The 17,378-nt window shown below is 52.7% G+C and overlaps 1 protein-coding gene across 3 annotated transcripts; it reads left to right on the top strand.

Annotated features, from left to right (window-relative positions):
- The first annotated feature begins 945 nt into the window (after positions 1-945).
- ABHD6 (abhydrolase domain containing 6, acylglycerol lipase) lies at positions 946-15,747 on the top strand. Of its 3 annotated transcripts, none has more exons than XM_033071873.2 (10): positions 946-1,029; positions 4,398-4,467; positions 6,163-6,310; positions 9,613-9,769; positions 10,014-10,127; positions 10,373-10,505; positions 11,770-11,927; positions 12,717-12,771; positions 13,148-13,248; positions 13,902-15,747. In XM_033071873.2, the coding sequence occupies exons 3-10, from the start codon at positions 6,192-6,194 to the stop codon at positions 14,073-14,075; spliced, it is 1,011 nt and encodes a 336-aa protein (XP_032927764.1). In that variant the 5' UTR covers positions 946-1,029; positions 4,398-4,467; positions 6,163-6,191; the 3' UTR covers positions 14,076-15,747. The 3 variants fall into 3 exon arrangements, with proteins under 3 accessions (XP_032927764.1, XP_032927766.1, XP_032927765.1); XM_033071875.2 differs by lacking the exon at positions 946-1,029 and adding an exon at positions 4,158-4,238; XM_033071874.2 differs by lacking the exon at positions 946-1,029 and having other exon boundaries at positions 4,298-4,467.
- Positions 15,748-17,378: the final 1,631 nt, after the last annotated feature.

Genomic DNA, 17,378 nt, shown 5'->3' with positions numbered 1-17,378 from the left:
TGTCCTTTCCATTCCTTATCACAGCCCTCCCCAGACCTGGGAACAGCTGTCCCCCACTCCAAGCTTGCTCCCAGGTCTCATGCAAGGGGACTGTGAGGTTTCTCTGTGGGGTGTAGCACTGCACTTTGCTTTGTAGTTCTGTGATAGTTGTATTGCATCCCCTTAACATCCCTGTCGTATCCACCCTTGTGTCTCCTTGTTGTACCCTGTTGCTGCTATATTACATTCCCTTTTTTATCCCTGTTGCATCCCCATGGCAATCCCATTGTGAGAGCCCTGTAGCCTCATTGCATCCTCCTGGCTGCTGCGTGCCCCTTGCAATGCCCTCTTTTATATCTCGAGGGATGAGGCTGTTTGCAATCCTAACAAGTGACTGCACGCTGCCTTGGCGGGATGAATCATCCTCCCAGGGCTGGGGTAAACCTCACCCTAACCCTGTAACGGCCCACCCCCTGCAGCCCGCTTCCTCCCCTCCCTTACACCGCACTCAAGTCGCACCACATCCCTCTGTTGCCAATCTGTGTCCCCTCTTGCACTCGCACTTTGTCCCCTTACATCCCTGTCGTACCGTATCTACCACTTGTACCTCCGCTGCAGCCCAGCTGCATCCCCGCTTTAACCCCGCTGAATTTCCATCACAGCTCCACTGAATCCCTCCGTTGCACCCTCCTGTCCACTCCTGTCGCAATCCCCATGGAAGCCCCATTTCTTCTCCCCTGCCTTGCTTTTGCAGCTTGGTGGCATCCCCCCTTGCATACCCACTGGCATCCCCCTGTTGTAGCCATCGTGCAGTCCTTGTCTCCCCCGTCGCTGGGGCAGGGCAGCCGTGTCCCACAGCCCGTTTAACCGCGCTGTGGCCCCTCTCCTAGCCCGGCCGTGTCCCGCCTCTCCCCTCCATCCCGCCCCGCGGAGCCGCATCCCCGCCTCCCCGCGGCCCCGCACGGCGCGGGGGGAGGCGCAGCGGAGCCGCCGCGTTCCGCTCTCGGCGCTGCCAGCACGGCCCGGCTCGGCTCGGCTCGGCTCGGATCGGTGAGAGGCGGGGGGGCGGGTGCGGGGCTGACGGTGGCAATGACAGGACCGGGGGAAGGGAGCGGAGCGGGGGCTGTTCTGTCGTCCGGGTCCCAACTGTGGTATCGCTGCGGGTGGGCAGAAGATGCCGAGCAAAGACGAAATCCAAGAAAACATTAAAATATGTATTCAAAGATTTAATTAATTTGCCTTTAATTTTTCCCCCTCCCCCAACAGTTAATCATTCGGGCGAGGGGGCTGGAACAAGATGATTGTTAAGGTTCCTTCCAAAGGAACCCGTTTTATGACTGTAAAGGATTCTATGGTGTCAGCTGCTGCTGTTCGGAGGATGCTGGCTGTCATTTTGCGGGAGGAGGATGCTTTGGGGCGGGCGGGGCGGCACTGTGTGCTGACAGGAGGGGCCGGGATGTGGTCCCCGAATACCCCCACCTCATCCCTGCCCAACTCTTTCCTACCCCCTTCCCAGGAGCCGGCTGAGTCCGAGCGCACTCGTGACACCAGATGTGCCGTGCGCGCTGTGCTGCGTGCGTGTGCGGCAGGAGGAGGATGGCGACGGGGGCCGGAAGGAGGATGGGCACGTTATGAATTTCTAAACCCGCAGCTGACTGGCAGCACAGCCTGCTTGGGTCATTCTTTTCATCCACCTTGTCCCCAGGCGGGCTGGCAGTGATGTTGATAGCTTGTCCCTGCGTATTCCCAGCCCGGGGTACAGCAGTAGGGTCAGGAACCAGCCCAGACTCTCTGGCTCGTGTTGGAGCGTGCTGCACAGATACAGATGGCTCAGACATGTATGCTTTGTGAAACGCCGCTGCAGAAATAATGATGACATTTCTGCCATCTATAAATAAATTAAGGTGAAAGGGCACATTTCCTACTCTCAGCTCACTGGAGGCCACATTAAGATTGAAAGCTGGCTGAGTAACAGAGATCTTTCAAACATTAATAGATATTAAATTACATCTTCACTGTGATTAGCACCTAAAGGATCCCATAGCAAACTACACCACTGGGGAACATAACAGTTGTTATGTCATCGTTTATAGTCAATATTATTTTTCTGGCTGCAGATGATGCAAGGGTGAGGGAGTTTCCAGGGCAAAGGGTTCACTTGCATGTCTTGGGTTTTTTTTTTCAATGGTTAGTGGTGTGAGTCAGGGCTTCTGGTGAGCCCACCTCAGTCACCAAGGTCTCTGAAAAGCTCCCTATTTCTGCAGTGGAATCTTAAAATTGGTTGGTGGGTTTTTTGGTTTTTTTTACAGCTCTTAAAAACAAGACAAAAAACATATACCTAAATGTGCTGCTTAGCTTTCAGCTATTCAGTGATCAGTGAGACATGGACTGCACTGGGTGCAGGTGGGCTGAGCTAAACCCTGGGTGCAAAAGCATTTGTGCAGCCCAGTCCTGATGAGCACAGCCCAAGACAGCCTTTGTGCCTGAATGTTGGCAGCGATGGTATACACGTGATTCCTGTTTTGTGAAATCCCTGCCTGGCCTTCCTCAAGGCTGCCCAGTGCATCAGCTGCCAGTTTCCTCTTCCACCCCAAGGCCTTTCTGCCTTAGGGTGGGTTTTGTGCTGCTCCTGCCTCTCTTGTGGGGCTTGGAAAAAAATTAAAGATACACCTGAGCTGCATTCTTGGGTCTTCCCCAGCCTCCCTGGAGTGACACACTGAGCTTGAAAGAGGAAAAATACTTTTGTCCCATGGCCTTGGGAGTGTCCCCAACATGCTGTCATCTGCAGTGCCCCCCAGACCCCTCTGTTGGCCTCTCCCTTCTCAACTATTGAGACCCTTACTTGAATCTGACGTAGGGGAGGAAGTAGCAAACAAATGGAGATGTGGAGCCTCCCATTAGCATCTGTCCTGGGACCATCCCCTTACCTGGGGTGCCTTGTTTTGGGGATCCTGCCAGGTGGGATGCAGGCTGTGGTGGTTAGTGCATGTTGCCAGTATAGGAACCAGTGCTCCTGGTTTCCATCCCATGCCCTGCCATGTGTGCAGCTTGCTCGGCATTATCACCACAATGATCACGCATCATTTATTAGAGCTGCCCAGCTGATGTTTGCAAGTTAATTTATGAAGTGTGTGGAGATCCTTCTGAGAAGCAGTAGCAACACTTGGGGCCAGTTGCTGTGACTCCTGGTCAGAGGGCACCTCAGAATGATGGATGAGCTGCGGTGTGAAGACTCATGGCTGTTACCAGAGGACTTGCTTTATTTTTAAACCCACAGCAGCTCCAGAATCTACTCTCTAGCTGGTAGCAAAGGACTGTGCCAGGGCCTGGGGTGATGGAGCTGGGTCTCAGTGCAGCAGGAAGGGCCATCATTCCCTGATGGGCGAAGCACCACCGCAGAGCATTGCTATTATGGGTGCTCCCACGAGGCTTTGGGGAGCCGGGGTCCCTGCAGCACTGATGGGTGCAGGGGTGGCTTCTCTGGGCAGGGGTGCTGGGGACTGTGGTGATGGTGGCTGCCCCTGATTGTGTAGCTGAGCCTGCTGGCATTTTCCTCCATCGGAGCTAGCCATGGGAATCAGTGACGATGCCCTGCCCACGCAGAAGAGGTTCGGAAGCGCCATGGGGCTCCCTGAGCATCCTGCCACCCCCAGGCACCCGTGGCCAGCGGGGCCCTGAGCGGGGCTTGCCGGGGTGCGTGGCCAGCACTGGGGCTCCCTGGTGAGCGGTGGCTGCCATGGCCCTGCCGAACTGCTTTGGGGACATTGTGATGGGGACAGCAGCCCCCGACTGTCCCCGGGGTAAGGGCAGCTCTCGGGGATTTTCTGGCTGAAAGCAGCCCCCAGAACTCACGCCGCGTGGCTCCGCTGCTCCTACCGATCATTCCCCGTGAATTTCACAGCCAAAATGTGCCAGCGAGTTCAGGCCAGCCTTTTGCTGCCACCCCAGTAATTTCCTGCGGCTGCGCTCCGCTTCAGCCTGTCTCACACCGGGAAGGCTCGGGGGGGGGGCTCGGAGAGCGCTTGGAAAAGAACCCTTAAGACAAAGAGGAAGGGGATGACAAGCAGCTTAGCTGGCTTTGTTCCAGCAGCAGTAATCACCTGGAGGGCGAGCATGAGCCCGCGGCGCTGGCTCGGCGCTGCCCTGCCCGGCGCTGCCGCGCTCGGCGCTCCCCGCCGCTCCCGATGGCAGCTCGCACTTTGCTCCTGCTTGGAACAAGTGCACTCCGCGGGCTTTATCACACAGAATATCATATCTATGTAAGCAGGGAAAAGGTTGGTCCGAAGGTGACTATGAGACGTCTTGAAGGGATGCTGATGGTTTAAATACCCCCAAGTCACCGGGCCGCCGAGCCTGGAGGGAGGAGTGACGGCAGGACTGCGATTTTGACCTTGCTTTTCGTTTCCTTCTTCTGACAGTGTTTTCAGACACTGCCGCTGCCCAGAGAGAGCAGGACTTGTACCGAGAGGAGGAGGGGAACTGTGCAAGGTAGGCCGGGCTTTTTAAAGGCTTTCTGCTAGTTTAGCTTCCTAAAAGTGGTGTGGAGGTGGAGGCAGAGGAGGTGACCAGGGAGCACAGGGGCTTCCACCATCCCGCATTTTGCTTCCTGCAGCCTTCTCTCGTTACGGGCCACCGATGGGAACAATGGCGATTTGCCATGCTTAATTTGTGCCCTGTTTTAGTGACATAGCAAAAAGCAGCGAGCACTCTGGGGTGGGCTCCCTCGCAGCCCTGCTCGTATGGATAAGGTTTATCGGTTGCATAAAGTATTTATCTGTGAACAAGCCATGCAGATCAAGGATCTTTCTACAAAATGCTAATTAAATGAATAACGACGTGTTGTTGAGGTTTGAAGACGGAAATGAGGTTTATCTTTGTTAAGGAGGTGCCTGGTGGAAGTATTTACATTATTCCTCAAATTTCAGTTATTCCTATTTTCCCTGGGGGAAGAGGGCAAACGTGGCTGGTGCTTCAGAGGTTCTGTAAACCTTTTCTCTGGGTTGTGTGTAACGTGGGGGTCCAATGTGATCCGGTGTGACGGCGTCTAGGGGCGGGAGGCTGTGGCTATGGTGATTGCATTCCTGTTTCATGGCATCACATACCACGCACACACCACTGGGAGTCTTGCAGGAAGCTTGGAAAAATCTGGCTGTCCTGATACGGAGAAATGTGGAGGTGGTGATGGGGGGTGAATGGTTGGTGGGAGAGCAGGCACTGAGGATGTTTCGTTTCACAAATGTGGGACAAAAGTGCTGGTGCAAGGAAAGGGAGGAAGGGGAGAGCCAGGAGTTGGTTAGCAGAGGGAATTAGAGATGTGTATGTGGCAGCGTTTAATCTCTTAATGAGAAAAATATATCCCTGTGGTAGGGAGATTTCAGGGACAAACATGACATTGTGCAAGAGCTCGCCCTCGCTCCCTGTGTCCTCCACCTGCTGTCCCTGAGACTTGTGTGAAGGATGCTTCAGAGCAGGCATGGGGACCTGTTATCCACAGCAAGTGCAAAATGTGGGGCAGAAGTGAGGATGTGGAGGTGGGGATAAATTTGTTCCTGATAAGGGCTGGACACCAAAGCATGTCCTGCCAAGTTGTTTCCTTCTGTTCCCGAGTCCATTAATAGGCTCTGCTTCCTTGATTAGCTGGTGCCTGTGCAGAGGCAGATGGGCTCAACCCATCAGTTCTAGGTCAGTGGTTGTGTGCTGGGGATTTGGGATCAGGCAGGGGGGAGAGAAGGGAGACAGAGCTGGATGCCTGCCTCCAAAACAAAGCGTGGAGCCTGCCTGAAACTGGCCCTGCCTGCACCCCTTGGGGGAAAGGCTGCCTGCACTCATGGTGGGGGAAAGGCTGCCTGCACTCATGGTGGGGGAAAGGCTGCCTGCACCCCTGGGGGCTGTGCTTCCTGTGTCTGCAAAGCCGTGTCACCCCAGACATGTTCCGTGCCTCTTAGGAGGCTCATTGCCTGTTCAAGATGTTCTCTCCTGAGAGGATAACACTGCAGTAATTAGGTCCATTAAGGAGACAGAAGAAAATAGGTGGGTTTTAAAACTGAAGGAGACTTTGCTGTGCTCCTGAGTGATATCTGCCTCTTGCAGAGCTGCATTCCTCCTCATCTGGCAACAGAGTTCTCATTTAGTAATGACATCATAATTTCTGGTGGTTAACCTCAGAACTTTCCCTAAACGCAGGCAGGTGAGGCTGAGTAGTGAAGAGCACCATGGACCTGGATATGCTGAACATGTTTGTCATCGCTGGTGGCACCCTGGCCATCCCCATCCTGGCCTTCGTGGCCTCCTTCCTCCTCTGGCCCTCGGCACTCATCCGCATCTACTACTGGTGAGTGCACGAGCCCTCTTCTGTCCGTGTGGTGGGGGGGGAACCTGGACTCCAGACACCCAGATCACAGTGGTGTGAGCAGAGCTGGGGCTTCCTGCCCCTGACTGCAGTAACAGCAGGTGACCTGAGGTCCTCCAGGGCCGTGCCAGCTGTGTGCAGCTGTGTGCATGTCTGGGAGAAGAAAATGGCATTTTCCTATTGCGTTTTTGCTGCTGGGGCCAGTGTCTGTCTTGCTGTCCCAGGGGTTTGACTGTGCCAAGGGGCAGTTGGCCAGGCTGCCACTGCAGTGCCGCAAGATCTCTCCAAACCTCTTTGGGCTGCTTTCTCCAAGGACTGGATTGAGACTGGGAAGAGAGCACTGCTGGTGCAGCCTGGCCTGGCAGCCGTGGCAGTCTGGTGACTGCCCACCTCAATGTGGCCGTGGTGTGGGTGTCCCTGGGCTCACATGCTCCATCCCAGCTGACAGCCTGCTCAGCAGAGACTTTTCCCTCATTAGTAGTTATGGATGAGGCTTTTCTCATCCTCTCTTTTTCTTCTGGAATAGAGCATCAGAGAAGACGGAGGGATGTTTCTCCTTATCCCCTTGAATCTTTTCCTTTCTGATACCAAGAGGCAAGCACTAAATCCTTCAGTCCTCCTTTGCCCAGTGATAAGCCCACTGGCAGCTTTCCTCTTTGAGTTTGTTGCAAGGAAAAGCTGGAATAACTCCCTTCAGAAGTCAGGGCAGAGTCTCATTCTCCAGCATGGGGCAGGCAGCAGCAGACAGACAGCACAGGCAGAGCAGGCAGCATGTCAGGCTGTTGGTAGATGTGTTGTGTTGGTAACAGTGCTGCTGTTAGGTGGTGGCTCCTACAGTTCAGCTCAGGGGTGTTTCCAAATCCAAGTGACCTCCTGTGAGAAGAAGCTGTTTGCCCACCGCAGCACTTAGGTGCAACAATGGGATGAAGCCTGTTTCTAAAAGCACTTTAATTTAGCAACCTTTTATTCAAAGCATCTGAGAAAGGAGGGAGCATGGGATGAAAACCGCAGTGATGGGATCATCACTCTTCGGAGGAGAGCAGGCAGTGTCACAGCCTTCTGCTGCCCTGTGGATGTCTGGGTGGAATTGGGTTTAGCAGTTGAAGTGGTTTATTTCGCTGGGTATATGAGTGGCTGGTGGAAGTCAGGGAGGACTCTGATGGATTGAGGTTCTGAGGAGGATCCCTGGAAAGCACTGTTGGATGAGTGGGGTCAGGGTGAAGCCCTCAGCAGCCACAGACAGGGGTGGCAGGACAGGGCAAAGGCAGCACAGAGTCTGATGCCAGGAGCTTGGAGGAGCCAGGCTGAGTGGAAGGTAGAGAATGCCCTGTTGCCTTTGTTCATTTGGGGTTGCAAATAAGGAGCTGGGTGAAAATGCACTGTGGGCAGCTTGGTCTATGTTTGGGTGAGTGAGAGAGCATGTGAGCAGGGATCAGAAGGACTGTCTTCTTTTGAAGGGTGTGGTCCCCCCATTTCTCTGTCTCCCAGCATTTCTGGCAGTATGGGCTTCTTGCAGGAGTAATTGCAATGCACCGTGTGTCATGGGCACCTCTTTTGTTAGGAACAGTGGACAAGAAGCGTGGGTTTGCCCTTACTGTTCCTTTCCTATTGGCTTCTTTCCAAGTTGGATTTTTTTGAGGGGTGAAATGTCTGTGTTTTCCCATCAGCAGAGGCAGGAGAGGCGCAGGCAGCATTCCTTGCTGCCCTCCTCTTTCAGCCCCATGCAGCACCAGTACAGAATGTGGCGCTGTTTCTGGGAGGTCCCACGGAAAGTTTCTCCCCTCTTTCACAATTCCCTGCTCCCCCCTTCTCCTCACTGCCAGTCTGTATGTCCTCATCTGGTGCAGTCAAGGGTCATGCTGGGCCCCCTCACCCATGGCCTCGCTGCTTTCCCTGCCACTAATGCGCCTTCCTGCCTGGCAGGATATCCAGGGCTGCCCCACTGACCCCAGCCCTGGAACAGCTCTGCCTGTGCTGCCACAGGGGTTAATCAGTTTAGCTGCTGCCACTAAGTGAGTTAACACCTTGTGAGGGATCAGTTCAGCTTTGCACAGATTATTTTGCCTTCTACTGAATTGATCCATTAGGATCAGTTGCTAAAAATGTTATCATCTTGCCCATCGGTAGTTCACACCAGTGCCTTTGAGGCAAGGAACTCTTAAGACACTTATTAGGGAGAAATTCACCTCTCCTTGTAGGACCAGTGCAGAGCTGAGATGCTGCTTAAGTCCCACTAACTCCCTCGAAAAAGGGATTATGCTAAAAGAGGATTTCACTGTGCATAAGCTTTGAGTGGGCAGAGAGGTAGGACAGCCCAGAAGTGCTGGTGACCTTGCTCTTGTATCTTAAATAAACTCTGATACGGCATGTAAAAGTACTTGCCAGTGTCTTGGCCACCAGGAGTAGCTCAGGAGTTGTCCTGACAAGGGTTATATCTGAGCACAGGGGAAACACAGACAAAGCAAGTCCATTCTCTGCCTTGGGCTGGATGTACACATCATGTGTCCAAAGTGTCACTGATAATCTCTGTCCAGGTCCTTCTGGCCAGCAGTTTCACTGCATCCTCTGAGCAGGCTGCAAGTATATGCTGGCAGGAGCTGTCTGCCTCTGCTTTTAGAGGAACAGCCTAGGGTTAGTCTGCTGTCTTCTAGGGTGCTAAACCCAGTATGAGGATGGTCCACCAGTCCTCTCTGTGTGTATAAATGCATTTTCAAAGGCTGTCTAGTTGGTCCATGGGAATTGGGTTTCTGTGGTGCTCCAGGGTGACATGGTTGCTTTCATTGGGAACTGATGTGCTTGTCTGTGGGATGATGTACTCCCATTGATGCAGGACTGTGTCCAAATAACCCTGTGACAGACCCACTTTATCCACCTGGGAGAACTGTCTCCCTTGGCCTGCCCATCCTGTGTGCTGCCTTGCCAAGTGTGCTGCCCCTCTGTCTTAAGTCCTCATACAGCCTTTGGGTATTTTCTCTTTTACCATTGTTATTTTGGCCCATTTCCATTGTTAAATGAGTTATTAGAGTATTTTTTTTTAAAGTTCTTAACAGACAGAGTGACTCCACAAACCATCTGCAGTGCAGCCAGCAGCTAGTACTGCACCTGTCCAGAGATCAGATGCACAGGGTTAGGCCCAGTAGTCCCATTATGGCACCAGTGACAGCTCAGCCTAACTTGCCTCAGTAAACCAACAAATCTGTGGCTGCCTTCAGACTTATCACCTGGCTTATATCCTGGCTGGGCCCTGGTCTTGTCTTTCTCACTTGTTTTCTCCTTGTTTGCAGGTACTGGCGCCGAGCCTTGGGCATGCAGGTCAGATATGCAAACTACGATGACTATCAGTTTTGTTATTCCTATAGAGGGAGACCAGGATACCGACCGTCCATCCTGATGTTACACGGATTCTCAGCCCACAAAGACATGTGGCTGTCCATAGTCAAGGTGGGATTCAATTTCTATCATCTTGCTCCTTAGAATTGATGGTCCTGGGCTTGGGGGTAGTATGGGGGTCTCAATGCTGGCATGCAAGGGATGGGATGACTGCTGTAACATGGTGGGACTCTGCTTAGCTCCATGCCAGGAGGAGAGTGACCCTCCCCTGCTCCCACACAGGCTCCCCACTTGCCATCCCTGTGCTTTGCAGCAGTTTCCCTGCACTGTAACCACTCCTGGTTTGTTCCTTCAGTTTCTGCCAAAGAACCTACACTTGGTATGTGTGGACATGCCTGGGCACGAGGGCACGACCCGCTCGGACTTGGATGATTACTCCATTAGTGGGCAAGCTAAGAGAATACACCAGGTAAAGCTCCAGCATCACATCACCTCTTCTGGGGAATGTGGGGCTGTGAGGGATGTGGGGATGCAAGGGACATGGGAACGTGAGGGATGCTAAGCCCCGTGAGTCTGCCTTGTGTGGCCTCACTCCCTCCCTGCCCAGGCAGCCAGAGCCAGCAGCCTCAAGCTTTTGAGTTGAACTTCTCTAATGACCTGACCCCATGCTGTTGTTTCCTTTCTCCTAACAACGCCCCTTCTGCTCCCTGCCAGTTTGTGGAGTGCATCAAGCTGAACAAAAGGCCCTTTCATCTGGTTGGCACTTCCATGGGGGGGAATGTTGCTGGCGTCTACGCTGCTCAGTACCCAGAAGATATTTGCAGCCTGACCCTCATCTGTCCTGCAGGTGGGTAAGGCAGGGGAGGCAAGACAGAGAGGGCAAGCAGAAGCTGGTGCGAAAGCCCAGGGCAGTGCTGGAGGCAGCATAGATATGTAGTGTAAGGCATTTAGGAATAATTTGTATTTACACTCTGGAAATCTCTGGCAGGCACAAGAGCAAATCACAGCTTTGTGCTGACTACCCTTCTCCAGGAGTCTGGCATTTGCCCCACTGTGCTTTGGTTAGAGTCAGGACTAGGGCAAATGGGACAAGTTCCACTCTGGAGGAAAATGCCTTTTCCCTTGGGATGGCAGGCATTTACATGGCATGTCTGCAGCCTCTTGGTTCAGGAGAGGGAATCAAGACTGCAACAGGAATGGCTCCCCCATTCTGGCCTCCTGAAAGCCCTGCTGTGCTGAAGGCCTGGGGCTTTGGGAGCTGGAGAGCTCTGACCTCCCACCTTTGGGTGCCTTGAGTGGGAAGAGCACTTCAGGGCTGGGCACAGGTCAGCAGGGTGTCCCCTCTACCCCCCTCACCCCCAGCATTCCCTGGACAGGGGCTCAGGGAAGCCTGGGCATGACATGCTGCAGGAGACAGAGCAGGCAGGGAGCTTCTCTGCCAGGGAGGCTTTGCTGCATCCCAGTTGTCATAGCAGCTCCTTTCCCCTCCCACACAAGGAAAGAGGCTTCCAAATAAGCACTGAGGAATGAAACAAGGCAAATGTTACCTAGCTACCAGGCTCTGGGGGCGTCGGGTTCCCACTCCCCTCCTGGAGAGGTGTCAACTGCCTCTCTGGCTCTTTCTGCATTGAAACCTCTGTGTGGGGGCTGCAGAAAGATTTAGGATTGAATTGCTGGGAAATTTTTCCTCAGTGGTGCATACAGATGGGGCTGCTGAAATTTTCTGTCCAGTCCTGTGCGGTGGCAGCCTGGGCACTAGTGTTTGCATCTGATGATAAGATAAAATAAAATAAAATACAATAAAATAAAATAAGGACTATAAAGTTTGCAGAAGTAGTCATGCATGTCTACACCTCATGCTATGCCAGCCTGTGGGGTTGGTGCCAAGCCCTGGAGCAGGAGGGAGGCTGGTTATCTCTGCATGCATATTGAAATGGCTGTATGTACAGATGCTTTCTTCCCCTTTTTATAAAATTTTTTTAAAGATTGAGCAAGCAGGAAGCCAGAGGCAGGAATGAGGGAGGTCAGTACAAGGATTTCTTTTTTGTTTGGGCTGTTTGAGAGGATCTCATCTGGGTTTCAGCTTGTTCACCCCTTCTCATTTCACCCAGGTCTGCCAAGTACCACTGACAGCAAGTTCATTAAGCAGCTCCGGGAGATGCAAGAGTCCAAACGCATTGACAGGATCCCTTTAATCCCCTCCACACCCGAGGAGATGGCAGACATGCTGAAGCTTTGCTCCTATGTTCGCTTCAAGGTGCCACAGCAGGTGAGAAGCTGACAGGTTGTGGTGGCTGGGAAAGGAGGCTTGGAGGTGGTGAGTGGGTTTGCTTCTCCCTGAGCCTCCATGGTGGCAATGGGGCAATGCTGGGAGTAGAGCTAGAGCTGCCAACCCTGCCATCACCCGGGTGAGACACACCCAGCCCCACTCCCAGCATTTTTCCAGCGCTTTCCCTTCAAACCCTTCTTTCCAACCTCTCTCTGGCAGTCCCTGCTGAAATTCCTCCTCCCATGAAGTTTTTGGCAGCAGGCTGGGATGTAGAAGGGGTTTTTAGTAAATACTGCTGACAGGAAGCATTAAATAGCTAAGGCAGCTGTTGTCTGATGTGGAGGGGGATTGTTTGCTGCTTTTTATGTAGAAGTGATGGAAATGCTAATTGCGTCATTGTCAGGTGAGAGGAACTTGGTGAGGGGCTACTACTAAATTAGTTTTCCTTAGGAAGTCTGGAGTGAATAGATTGGATAGTAAGAAAAAAATGTAAGGTAATGCCAAGACCTTTTGTGTTTTTGGCAAAGGAATACAAGAAGGAAGAAAAGTGCAGTCATGTCTGAGGTGGCTGCTGGCCAGGGGCAGAAATCGGGCCTGCATCATAAAAGACAATATTATTTGTTGCTGAAATACACATTGCTTAAGCGTGGTTTCAACAGCCCGACATGCTTAGGAAGAAGCTCATGCTGGGGCCAGACTTGCTGGGGAGACAAGGGCTGCTCTTGGGCATGCTGAGCCCTGTGCAGGGCACAGGTCCTGTCCAGCAGCTCTGCTCTGCTCTCCCTGCAGATCCTCCAGGGCCTTGTTGACGTTCGCATCCCACACAATGAATTCTACCGGAAACGTGAGTGCAGGGTGGCAGCTGCTCGCTGGCTTTCCTGCAGGATCCCCGGGGCGTGGGGACCCAGCACACGGGCGGGCCCAGCATCCCCGTGCTGGGGGTGGGAGGGGGCGATGTCATTAACAGATTTGGGGACACACCTTGGTAGCAATGCACTGCCACCCCCACTGGTGACGAGCTTGCTGCTTCACCCTCGCCCTTCCGTCTGGGTTAACAGGCACCTGTGAGCAGATGGTTTGGCTGAGGGCCCCTCTGAGGGCTTGGTGACAGCCCATCATCTCTGCATGGGCTTCCCAGTGGGGGGATACTAACAGGGCCCCCTTTGAGAAGGGGAGGCAAAACATCTCCCTTAGGACTGACTCTTCTCTTGTCCCACTAGTGTTTTTAGAAATCGTGGATGAAAAGTCCAGGCACTCTCTCCATGAGAACATGAGCAAGATCAAAGCACCGACACAGGTCATCTGGGGAAAGCAGGACCAGGTAGGCAGCCCCCTGCACATCCCTCACAGACCTGTCTGCCTGCCCAGCCACGGGGGCACGGTGGGGCTGTGCTGCTGAGCTGTGCACCGCTCTGTGGGCAGCTGGCACTTCGTCTGGGTCCCCAGTGGGTTAGACACAGCATCAGCAGGGTGATGAGCAGAAAGCTGGCAGCCAGCTTTCCAGAGGGAGGAGAGGGCAGCGCCAGGGCTGGGGGCTGCTGGGGGGCAGGTGGGGGGTGAAGCAGGCAAGAGCTGGGAAGAAGAATAAAGTGTCAGCAAAGAGGGTTGTCCTGGCAACTGGGAAGAGACATGCTGTTTGTGGGCAGGCTCTGAGGCAAAATCTTAGGGTTTGTTTCAGAGGCAGGAGTGGGAGGGAAGATGTGGGAGGAAGCAAGCTGCAGGCATGCAGAGGGCTCTGTAGATGCAAAGATGCAAGTGTTTGCTTGCAATGATACCTTTGCATTGAGACAGCAGTCAAAAAGCATACAAGAGAGTACTGGCACCCTGCAGCCTCCCTGGCCTGTCCCCAGGCACACAAGGACTGTGTCTGCATCCTTGCTGCAGATCTCAGCTGGACCCCAGCAGGGTTTCTGCAGTGTCTAGCAAACCCCATCTCTGCCTGTGGCAGTGACTGCTTTTTTCCCTGCTGTCCAGGTCCTGGATGTGTCTGGTGCCAGTGTTTTAGCAGGTGCTATTCCAGACTGCCACGTGTACATCCTGGAGAACTGTGGGCACTCCGTGGTGGTGGAGCGGCCCCGCAAGACAGCCAACCTCATCCTGGAGTTCCTGGCGCTGCTGCACAGCATAGACAACAAGAAGCAGGCATGAGCATGGCAGGGAGCCAAGTGCTCATGCCAGGCTAAATTGTAAAGTACTGCAGCTTTGATACGTTCTCAGGGATCTTGTATGAATTGGGGTCAATGTGCCAAAGTCCCTGAGGAAGGCAGAATCACTGATACCTAAACCTATAGCACCACTGGCACAGCAACCTGGGGTCATTGAGCAACCTCCATAGATGCAGGAACAGAAGCAGAGTATCTCCCTTTTCTACTTAGAGGTAAGGTAGAAATGAGCTGAAATCACCCAGTGCTCATCACACAGCCACCCATCTTACCTGGGTTACCAGCACGTAGTTGTTCATGACATTTACCTAAACTATATATGAAATGTAGGAAGATACCTGAAATCCTGGACTGAGACTGAGACTTACAATGTTTTTACTACTTTGAGTCCATCGTGTTGCATGCTGCTGTGCTGTAAGAGAATCCCCAAGTGCTCCAGGCATCTGCTTGAGTGGTCTTTGTGTAGCTCCTTATCTCATGATTTATGCAGAAAACAACAGAAAACTTCATGTGTGGAAGTCCAATGACTGTATGTGCAAAAATGTTTACACTCCGAGTGGGTTTCTCTAAATCTCTGAATAGCTCCTGTGTATTTGTAATGCCTTAACATTGCCCAGGGTGTGGTGTCTGTGCAGAACCTTGCCCAGGGTTGGTTCTACCTGAGGGTGAACACAGCCAGTGACAATGGGGTGCAGGCAGCAGCTCTGGCACCGCTGTGGACCCGGGGCAATGGGAAACGCCCTGGGAGATTCGGCCCCTGAGCCCGAGTCAGCAATAAGCCCAAGGCCAGGGTGTGATGGAGCCACCTTGGGTGAACTCGTCTCAGCTCCTCTATCACACCGTGCTGCTGAACTCCTGGATGTAAATAACGATTTTCTTAATGAATTCTGTGAATTCTGCAAAAGCCAATGCCACAGGAACAGGCGTGAGGGGTGGGAGGGGGCTGTGTGTGTGACCAGCACAGGGAACGGTGAGGAGGGGTCAGCACGCCCATGAGGTGCTGGGCAGTGATGGGGAAAGGTACAATGTACTTCTGCATCCTCTCCATGAGTGCAGCTCCTGACTGAGGGAGGCTACAGGTAGAAACAGGTAATACAGGCTGCACTTTACAGCCTGCAAGGTGATGTTCAGGGATGGATCCTGCACCTCTCCAGGTGTGGTCCCTCACTGCCTGTCCCAGGGACAGAGCGCTGGTCCCGGTCTCAGGCAGGACCAGTGGGTGCTGGAGGGCAAGGCAGTGTGTGGTGCCTCAAAGGCAAAGCAGCAGGTGGCTGTCACCCCTCAGCCACCCCCAGCCCTCCTCAGGGGGTGACAGTGGGTGCTGTTAGAGTGTCCTCGTCCCCCCCTCACCGGGAACACAGGCTTGTGGTGCTGACAGCTTCTTGAGCTACCAAGATCTGTACATATATCTGAAACTCCCTGTCAGCTTCTTGGCTCTTTTTAAGAGAAGAAACATTGTTCTTTTAGAAAAATAGAAATTTGCTGTTAATTGCTTGGTTATTGTTTCTACTACAGGAGTTGATTTAAAAACCAAAATTGCTGATAGCTTCATGTGGTAAAAGCCAGAAAAACTTGTTCTGTATCTATATGGTTTCTCATGCCACAGATTGCTGTATGCAAAGGATTTATATGGCTATTAAAATCTAGTGATTTAAGGAGTCCATGGTGCACTGACTTTTTTTCCCCTTGAAGAAGGTTGCTATAGTGTGGGATGATACAGGGGTCTTGCTCTGCTGCTTCTTTCCTCCCCACATTTCTGGGAGATACAGGTGGTGGCTCAAGGAATATTTTATAATAGAAAGAGAGATTGAAGACCCAGAAGGCTCAAGTCTCATTTCTTCAGTGACAATACACATTTTCCTTTTTTTCACTTTATTAGAAGAAGGTGACACCAAACACTGAAGCAAGAAACTAAAACCTCAAGGGGCATGGGAATTAGGTTTCAATCACCAAGATTCCTCTTAAAACCCTTGCAAGCATGTTAAATACCAATTTCATCTATTATTGAAAGTCGTACTAAATTCAATTTGATACAATTTACAGGCAAAAGTATTTGCATTTCTCCTTTCCCCAGAAGGCTTTTGAGGCTCAGCAGCTGGATTGGTTGCCAGAGGAGCTGCAGGGAATGCCCCACTGCTGCAGTAATGCATGCATCAAGGTGACCCTATTAATGATCACAGCACAGAGGTAGGGGCTGAGGTTGGGTTGGTTCAGGGTATCCGCATCACACATTGCAGCCTCTTGTAGTTCAGCAATAAAAACCCTCAGATCGATATTGAGGGGGCCCAGACTGATCCCACAGCAGCTGAGGGCTGTAAAGCTGCCTGCACCTGCAAACACACCTGGCTGCTGCTCCCATTAACCCTCATTTCCTGCAGGCAGCCAGAAAAGCCCCACTCCTAACAAGGCTCCCTCCCTTGGTTTTGGCTGCTGTCCCCTCGGCACTGAGCCCCCAGAGAGCTCTGCTCACCATCCAGGTAGGCTCATCCACTCTAGGCTGGGTATGGGATGGGGCAGAAGCTTCAGCTCCTCCTGGTGGGGTTTTGTGCCTTGAGGGCAGAACTGATGGAACCATGAGGAAACTCCAAGTTGTGGGTCACTCAGGGGTGATTCCCAGGGAATCTGCACACAGCCTGAGCAGCCTGGTGTGTCAGGAGGGAGGGAGTGTACTTTTGATTTGTTGCCCCATGTATAAGTGTTGCTTTCCTTGCACCCATGTGGCTAAACCAGGTCTGTATTGGGGCTCGTGGAGGCAAAGGTTCAGGAAAAGCTAAGTGAGGAGTAGGGCCTTGGTTTTTGTGGGTCTTTATAAGGCTGGAAAGAGGCTCCAAAACAAAATAGGACTGGCTTGAAATAAATCTAATACTGTCTCTGAGCAAGCTGTTTTGCTGCTGAGCATCCAAGTCTGTGGTGGTACCTGCTCCTGGAGTGTCACTGTGACCAGGAAGGACAGAGCTGGTGGCAGCCAAGAGCCTGGTACTCGGTGTGTGCCCAGTTGATGCTGAAAGGGAAAATGTGATGACCTTGACACATGGACCTTCAGGGAAACCTGGGCTGAGTCCTGTTCCACACAGTGCAGACAGCTGCTTGTCTGCAGCTGAAAAGCATTTCTCCCTTTTTTCCCCGGCAAAGGAGATTAATTAACACTTTCTGCCTTGTGAGGGTGTTTCACCACCACAGGTCTGCACAGAGCATCCTCTGAAGGGCAGAGTGATGCTCAGGGGGTCTGGCACTATGGTTTGGGTGCTGTTGTGAGTGTTCCCCACTCTGGCAGGCCACCACTCAGCTG

The sequence above is a fragment of the Catharus ustulatus genome, chromosome 13 (assembly GCF_009819885.2).
Source record: "Catharus ustulatus isolate bCatUst1 chromosome 13, bCatUst1.pri.v2, whole genome shotgun sequence".
NCBI classification, from domain to species: Eukaryota; Metazoa; Chordata; class Aves; order Passeriformes; family Turdidae; genus Catharus; species Catharus ustulatus.
This window is presented reverse-complemented; position numbering and strand designations above follow the sequence as displayed.